Source organism: Lichenostomus cassidix, chromosome 2 (assembly GCF_008360975.1).
Source record: "Lichenostomus cassidix isolate B80296 chromosome 2, HeHo_3.0, whole genome shotgun sequence".
Lineage (NCBI taxonomy): Eukaryota > Metazoa > Chordata > Aves > Passeriformes > Meliphagidae > Lichenostomus > Lichenostomus cassidix.
The window spans coordinates 68,809,664-68,818,151 of NC_139482.1; the positions used below are offsets into that span (position 1 = coordinate 68,809,664).

The window sequence follows — 8,488 nt, forward strand, 5'->3', positions numbered from 1 at the left end:
ATCGATGCCTCAGGAAAGGTAAACATGGTCTATGGACGGAGCGATTATTTTTTCTATTAAAAATGTGTCGTAAACATTGCCGGGCTTGGTAGTGTTTTTCTTAGCTTATCCTCAGATACAATCAAGCCATTTTCGGACACATTCCCATGTATGTAGCAGTGGTGATCTGGAGGAAGCTGTCGACGCCTGTTCAGTTAATTTAGGTTTTCTTTGTCTAATTACTGTGGAGCTTAGGGAAAAGGAGCCGGGCTCAGGGCAGTAAACTGACACTTGGGCTCTGTGTGTGGTATCCAGGCAGAGTTTGATGGAAAAAGCCTGCTTCCACTCAACTGCAGGTCACTGTCTGGGACCAGCCCCACCCCCTCCCTGCCCGTACCCACCAGCCAGCTCTCAGCACGGAGCTGCACTGGAGACAGACGGACACACAGACACACACAGAGCACTGCAGGCACGCTGACACGTCGTCCCGCTCAGACTGCGTCCTTCCCACCCCTGTTCCTTTGCTCCAGCATCCCTGTCTGCTCTGCCTCTTGTCCTGCCGCCGTCCTCCTTGCGTCTCCAGTTTGATTCTGGAGCCTCCTCCATCATTCCCGAGCAGGCCTGTGCCTCCGCCGGCCCGTCTCCTCCCTGCCCCCTCCTGCGCCCTGTTTCCTCTGGCAAACGGCGTTTGCCAGCACGCGTGACCCACCCTTTGCACCGAGGGAGCGTCCCCAGGGAGCGGAGGGAGGGCGCATCCCTGCTCCTCGGATTCTACCCCTGCTGCTCCATAAAATGAATGACATTTTATAGGCCCATGGGAGGTGGCAAGGGGTAGCGAAAAGTCTTAAAAAACAGATGTCTTGCAGGCTTGAAGAGCAGTAAACACTGTTGCCTCGGGCTCCGCAGGGTGGGCGACCCTCTCACAGGCATCGACGCCCGCACCCGACCGCATCAGCGCCCGTGCGTCCAGGGGAGCACCGGCGGAACTTCGGGCTGCCAGCCGCTCGCCTCGCCCCGGGGCCGTGTCGGGAGCAGGGAACAAAGCGGGGCCTGTGGGGCCGAGGGAACCCCGGGAAGGCGGTAAGCGGGACCGGTGCGAGGCCGGCAGCGGTGCGAGCCGGGGATGGTGCCGCAGCAGCAGCGGCAGCAGCAGGAGCAGCAGCAGAAGCAGCAGCGCCTCTTGCCCACATGACGGGTGGACAGAGGCCAGCTGGAAAAGGGGTGGTCTCTTACTCCCCCCTCTCGCTCCCCTTCTCCCTCTCTCTATCTCTGCTGATTTCTCGGCCGGATTTAGGGGGGTCTGCGGGGAAAGGGGAAAAAAATAATAGCAAGATTGAAGGAACTGATAGGCGATCGTCCTGTGTCTTACGAAAAAAAAAAAAGGTATATATGAAAGAGTAACAGTGCGGAAGAGATTGGGGGGCGGGGGGGGAGGCTCTTATGCTTCCTCTCCTTGCCGGATTAGGCAGCGGGATGGTCCCCAGGTGGGGGGCAGAGGAGGAAGCGGAGCGGCGCTGAGCGGAGCCTCCGCGGGCGGCGCGGCGCAGGGAGGGAGGGGGCCGGACCAGGGCCGGGGCCGGGGCCGGTCCATCCCGCCCAGTGCCTGGCTCCGGCGGAAAGCAGAGGAGCCATTGCGCAAGTGACCGTGGGGAGGGATGCGCAGGGCGCTGCCGCCGCCCCACCGCTGAGGAGGTGCCCGGAGGACAGCGGCTCCCACCGCCCCCCCCGCTCTCCCCCTTCAGGGCACCCCCCGCCCCGGTACCCACCCCGCCCGGCTCCCCCCCTTCCCTCCCAGCCTCACCCCACCCTGCCCCATTCCCCTCCCTCCGCCAGATGACCACCGAGAGCGGGCAGCAGCGGCTGGAGCCCCCCGTCCCTCTCCGCTCCTGCAGCCCGGCTCCCGGAGCTCTCCAGATGAGCCGGCCGCCCTCCTCCGCCCTGGAGACCTCCACCTCCTCTTCCTCCACCTCCACCTCCTCCTCCTCCTCCTCGGCGGCGGCGGCGTCCTCCAAGAGCAAGAAGGCCAGCTCGGGGCTGCGGCGGCCCGAGAAACCCCCCTACTCCTACATCGCCCTCATCGTCATGGCCATCCAGAGCTCGCCCTCCAAGCGCCTGACCCTCAGCGAGATCTACCAGTTCCTGCAGGCCCGCTTCCCCTTCTTTCGCGGCTCCTATCAGGGCTGGAAGAACTCCGTTCGCCACAACCTCTCCCTCAACGAGTGCTTCATCAAGCTGCCCAAGGGCCTGGGCCGCCCGGGCAAGGGCCACTACTGGACCATCGACCCGGCCAGCGAGTTCATGTTCGAGGAGGGCTCCTTCCGACGGCGGCCCCGCGGCTTCAGGAGGAAATGCCAGGCGCTGAAGCCCATGTACCGCATGATGAACGGGCTGGGCTTCGGCGCCTCTATCCTCCCGCAGGGCTTCGACTTCCAGGCGCCCCCCGCCTCCCTCGCCTGCCACTCCAACAGCTACAACCTCGACATGATGCCCAACGCCATGGCCAGCGGCTACGAGGGACTCAGCGGCGGCCACCACGTCCCACACATGTCTCCCAACCCCGGCTCGACCTACATGGCCAGCTGCCCGGTGACTGCCAACGGGGACTACGGCCCCGACAGCAGCAGCAGCCCCGTGCCCTCCTCGCCGGCCATGGCGAGCGCCATCGAGTGCCACTCGCCCTACACTAGCCCTTCTGCTCACTGGACAGCCTCGGGGGCCTCGCCCTACATAAAGCAGCAGGGCCTCCCAGCCGCCAACACCGCCTCCTCCGGCATCCACTCCAGCGTGCCCTCCTACTCCTTGGAGCAGGGATACCTGCATCAGAGCCCCCGCGACGACCTCTCAGGTAGGGGCGCAGAGGGGCGGCGGGGGCGGCGGGGAGCGCGGCGCCGGAGGGGGTTTCGCCGGCGACAAAGGTTTCGCGCGGGGAACCCCGGACCACCACGGTGTCGGAAAAAAGAGGTGCATTGTCTGCGAGAGGGAAAAAAATACGCGTGGGTTGGAGCTGTTCTGTTTCGGGACAGGGAGGCTTTTTGAGGGGGCGGCTGTGGGCACGGCTGCGAGCATCCCTCCTGTTTGCCCCGTGCCAAGAAGGAGCACTCCGAGGAAAGCCCGGCTTCGTCCCGGCTCCGTCCCGGCTCGAGCGTCTCCCTCCCGGTGCCAGCGACATGTGTGCGGCGGCGGGAGCGGGGTTTGGCCCCTCCGCCCCGTGCCGCGGCTTCGCTTCGCAGGGAGCGCCGCCGGGCATAGCCGCCGCCTCGGTAAACCGCGCTCCGCGGAGACGCGTCGCGGGAGAAATCAAATAAAGGCGTCAAATATTATCCTCTAAACCCTACGGAGGGGAAAGAGAAGGGAATTGAAAATACGCAAACCTCTAACACCAAAACCACCCGCTTATCTTAAAAAATGCTAGAGAGATTAAAGCGGATCGAGTGTATTTCTGCAACCGGAGGGAAAGAGTTTTCTGGTCGCTGTCTCCCACTCCCTCACCCCTCCCCGGCCAGTGATTACAGACAATGTCTGCTCAGAAAATCCGAGCACAAAAATGGGTAAAAGATGTTGGGCTCTTACGGGGAATTTTTCCAAATAGCCCTTTTAAACGTGGGTCCCAGAGGTTAAGCAAACAAAGACAGTCTGGGCTGGACCACACCGAAGAGGATTTTAGCCTGACTTAACCCCTATGAGAGCGGGGTCTTGTTCAATTTTATGGGAATTTCAACAAGTAACAAATACAGGCGACCCTCAGCTCTGAGTCCCCTCCCGCCCCCTCCCTGGGCGCCTGTCAATCACTCTCCTGTCCTTCTGCGAGCGCCGCAGCCTGCCGGGGCCTCCCCACAGCCCGCTGTCGCCGTGGGGAAGGCGAGCCGCCGTGCAAGTCGCTTTGCGATCACCGCAGAAGAGACGTGGGCTGTCAGGGGAAAGCAAGCGGTTGCAAGCTTTCCTCCCGTAAAAACAAAAAACCCAAACCCCTAAATAGCCCTGATGCGCTTTCTGGGGAGAGGCGGCTGCAAACCGTGTCGCCGTCTTCCCGGCGTTTCGGCGCAGAGGAGTGACGGGACGAGGTGCGTCCCCAGGTTGGCTCCTCTGTGCCCAAGGGGCTCTGCTGCTGAAGTTTAAACCAACTTTTCGGATATATAGGGTGTCTTTCCACGTGCTTTTTAGGACCAGGGCTAGAGGCCGGCGGGTTCACAAGGGCATCCCCCGCCGAACTACGTACCTTCACGGCTAGCAATTTCTGCTTTGGTTTGCTATTTTTGCTTGGATTGTTGTTTTCTTTTCTTTTTCTTTCTTTGAATCTTTGTTTCCCTGTTTGTTTTACTATTTGCCACCGCACAGTCCGCCACGCAGGGCCCATGGGGCCACGCGTGGTGCAGGAGTGGGACTGGCATGGGGAGCAGAGCTGGGAGGCAGCTTCCCCCCTCCTCCTGCCAGACACCTGAGGTAAGAAAACTGATTCCTGGACGAGAAATTTTCATCCAGAAGCAGCCCAAGAATACCTCTGCAAAATAAAAAGCAGAGGGAGAGAGAGCAAGGGCTCTGGTCCTCCCAGAGCTCCACTGCGGTTCCCGAGGCCGGGGAGGTTTAAATCCCAGTTGTTTCTATTCAAGGACGTATACAGACGCATATGGACCGCTGGACGCTTGCTTAATGCCGACCACGAGCGCCCATTACCAGCAGCTCAGATTTAATGCCATCACTACGCAAAGAGAGGTTTCTCCGCTTAGTTTCTACAGCTTCAATATCTGGGCCCAGGATTTTAGTGCAAGCCATACCCAATCCTTGATTAAATGAAAAAAAATCAAACCAACCCCTTTTTTTTTTTTTTTTAGTGGATGCAATCCTTATTTGTGCACGATACATAAAATCTCTGTGGCGCAAATATTCAGAAAAGTGAAAGGAGATGAGGAAAAAAGATCCGAGCTCTTTTATTTGTACTTATAACCAGCAATAATCTTTCTCCTCTTCTCCCCGCAAAAGCAGTAGCAAGTGAAATTCCCCTTTCCCTTTGTCTTAGTTAAATGCAAAGCAAACTCGGTGGCAATCGCTGTTGATCGGTCAATAATCCTTTACCCATGACAGCGTCAGGGAGGACTAAAAACCGTGAATTTATATGAGACCCAAGAATAAGAGAGGTAAAAATTAGAAACAGGAGGCTTGGTTCTGCTGAAAGGATTTTGAAGCTGGGGGGCGGGGGGAGCCGGATTTTTTTCGCAGACTATTAAATCCTGCTAAATGATTGAATCAGGATTGTAATAAAGTGCCCCAGTTTATGGTGAGCATACCAGCAGGGTTATTAGAAAGCCGAGGAAATCCAGCGAAATAATCACTTTTATAAAGTGAGCTCTGCGGGGTGAAGGAGGGGACAATGCCGGAGGAGAACGGGCTATGTGCGCCGCCGGCCGACGCCGCCAAAGGGTTCGGCTCCGCCATCCTGAGGAAAACCGGGGATGTTTCCCTCCTGTTTTTTTTCTTTTTCTTTTCCCTTTCAACCCCGCTACTCCGCTACTCTCCTTCTCTTTCTTTTGCTGGATTTTTTTTTCTTCTCTCTCTCTCTCTCTTTTTTTTTTTTCCCTTGACCCCCGGTCGCATTTGACAGGATCCCGCTAGCCGTGTTTGACATCCACACGCCAAACCAAAACCCTCTCTGGCTCTACCCTGCGGGCCTTGCTGGGGCAATGCTCCCCTCCCCGCCGGGTCCAGCAGGAACCCTGCCAGGCCAAAGATCCCAGCACGGTCCTACGGCTCGGTGTTGGGGGTGGGGTGACGTCTCCCATGCGGCCCCCGAAAGGCTGCCTTAGGCTGTGGGAAATTACAATGGGAATTTGCAAGGTCATTTACATGTCGGTGCCACGGATGTCCTTGGCTTGTTGTTGTTGATGAACCGTAGGGTGTATCTTATGTTTATGAAAGCACACACGCGAAAAGGCGTGAACGCTCTTACACACACACACACACACATAAATAAATACATACTGTATTAACATACAGATGGATCGTGATTGGAATTCAACCTGCAGCAGCTCAAGTCAGAAGCATGATCCTCCCAGGAACGGGGTGGGAGCGGGAAGAGCGCGGAAAGATGGGGATCGCGTTCAGATAGCTTTGGTGCATGCAGGAAAATACGCAAATGGCATCGTCTCTCTCTCTCTCACACACAGACGCATACACACGCACAAAACACACACTCCTTCATCTACCCCACACAGAGGCCGAACTACCCCTCCACGCTGATAAGTACCCAGGCAGAAGGACAGTGGGAAGCCCTGCGTGTGTGCCCATGCAGGAGGGATGCTCAGAGATATCCGTGCCCCCGGGATGCGGCCGGGCACGTGTCTGTGGGCATCCACCTCCACATGCCTTCCTCTCCTCAGCCTTCGTGCCACACCGCTGTGTAGTCTAGAGCCTCCCCGCACAGCAGCCTCGGGGGCTCGTACGAGCACGGGTGCAGCTCCGAGCCTACCTGCGGGCGATGAGAGACTCCGGGGAATCTACTTCCCCTTCCCGTTCGGGGCAATGGCACCACAGGTCTCTCTGCCCTGCAGCGGATCAGGCTCTGTCCCCGCGGAGCGTCCAAGTCCGCTGCCAGGAAAGTCAAAGAGGAGTTACCGTACCTTGCAGGGGGAGCCGAGACAGGGGGTAAGGGAGCGCTGTGCCAGCTCTTTGCAGGCAGCCTCTGCTCCCTGCGGGAGAGGGAGGAAGGGCTGCTCCACCCGGGCAAAGCTCTCCGACTTCTGAGCAGCTCTTGTTATTTCCTTCTCTTGCAGTGGGACTGCCTCGCTACCAGCATCATCCCTCCCCGGTGTGTGACAGGAAAGATTTTGTCCTCAATTTTAATGGCATTTCTTCGTTTCACCCGTCCGCTAGTGGGTCTTACTACCACCACCACCACCACCAAAGCGTCTGTCAAGACATCAAGCCCTGCGTGATGTGAAGGCAGCGCCCCAACAGAGACAATCAGGTGTCACTGAACAGAGCCGAGGTGTAGACAGACCCACGCAGATTAAATATAATGTGCACTCTGATAGCATTGATAGTACACGAGCCACTTAGCAAATCTGCCTAAGGAAGCAGTGTTTTCGGTCCCACTCCGTGCCCTGAAGGACGCGTACAGCCGATATAATGCTCCAAAGGTCTTACTAAAAGAAAAATGCCTTGCGTGATGTTTTGGGTTAGGGGGGACGTAAGCGTCCTTATGCCAAGTCTGACCACCTTAATTATAAATCGCCTTTCTGTGACCTTCTAAAGAACCAAGCTTTGGGAAAGGGAACAATTCGATATATTTTTATACGAGAAAGTGCCTTTGAATAAGAAAATTAAATGTCTCAGCTCAGCACCTGCGAGGACTCCCCCTTCTGTTACTGTGTTAGTGGGAAATTTACTTTTTTATTGTGTTCCCTCCCTGAGCCCCACCAAGGACACTTTGGACTTCAGCACCGACCGATTGATATTATTAAAACAGTGTTGTTTAGCCCTTTCGTGTATAGACTGTAAGAAAAGTTCGATTTTTTCCCAGTATTGCAGCAATACAACGTTTTGTTTTTTTATTTTTACAAAAGTTGTTTTCTACCACAGTATTTTTTAAAAAATATTTTAAATAAATCTCGTGTATACTCACACACTATTGCTTTAAAAGGAGAATATATTTGCACTTATGTATACTTTTTACAGTTTGCCAAAATATTTTGATGTAAAAATTTTTTTTTCCAATAAAATGTATATAAACGACTATCACTGGACAGGCACTTATTTTCCCTTGGCTCCTTCTGAGAAAACTCTTTCACCCCAGTATCGGAGACAGTTAAAGATGCAACCCTTCAGTCGTAGCAGGCGGAGGAGGGGAGCGAGAGGCTGACCCGAGGAGGTCACTGCCATGGTCTCGGGGCCTCACGTCCCGCCGTCACCCACTTCCCCCGTCCTTCCCACTGCTGCTGGATAGGCTTTGAAATAACCTAGGAGAGGACCCAAAGGCAGGAGGGTACGGACTGCATAATCCTGTCTTCGAGGGCTTTTCTAGGTCTGAAACACCCTCCCCACTCTTTAGGGATGCGTCCGGGTGTCCCCGTGTCCCCTTTCCCCATAGCTCCCTCCCAAAGCAGTCCCTTTGTGTCCCGGCGGGACTTTGCCAGGTGTGGGGGCACAGGAGCCTCTGTTCAATGCGGGGATGGACCCGAGAGGGCACGTCACGGCTGGGCGGAGAGAGGATCCGCGATAAAACCGTGGCTTGATAAGGTCTGGAGGAAGCACCGTCAAAGGTGTGGGCAGCTTACCGGGCCGGAGGGAATAAAGGTTAAAAAAATAACAAAAGAAAACAAAAAGGGGCCCCCGAAGCACCCCAAGCAAAGCAAACCCTGTCCCCACGATGCCGCCGTGGCCTATGGATGCCGAGCAGCCAAAGAGTCGGAGCCTGGCGCCGGGAAGTGCTCGTCCGTGCATCCTGCAAAACCCACGGCCGCGCCAGCCCCACGGGCGGGGGATGCGCTCCGAACCCACCCTGCACAGCCCTGCCCGG

The 8,488-nt window shown here is 56.5% G+C and overlaps 1 protein-coding gene across 1 annotated transcript; it reads left to right on the top strand.

Moving 5' to 3' along the window:
- The first annotated feature begins 1,553 nt into the window (after positions 1-1,553).
- Positions 1,554-7,705, top strand: FOXF2 (forkhead box F2). Its single transcript, XM_085052022.1, has 2 exons — positions 1,554-2,824; positions 6,744-7,705. Exons 1-2 carry the CDS (start codon positions 1,813-1,815, stop codon positions 6,908-6,910), a joined length of 1,179 nt encoding a protein of 392 aa, XP_084908148.1. The 5' UTR covers positions 1,554-1,812; the 3' UTR covers positions 6,911-7,705.
- The last annotated feature ends 783 nt before the right edge of the window (positions 7,706-8,488 follow it).

What these genes read in the sequence shown, in the direction of transcription:
- FOXF2 (XM_085052022.1), top strand. Translation starts at nt 1,813, where the DNA reads ATGACCACCGAGAGCGGGCAGCAGCGGCTGGAGCCCCCCGTCCCTCTC. An exon ending in CCCCCGCGACGACCTCTCAG is followed by an intron (nt 2,825 to 6,743) that starts GTAGGGGCGCAG and finishes CTTCTCTTGCAG; the next exon opens with TGGGACTGCCTCGCTACCAG.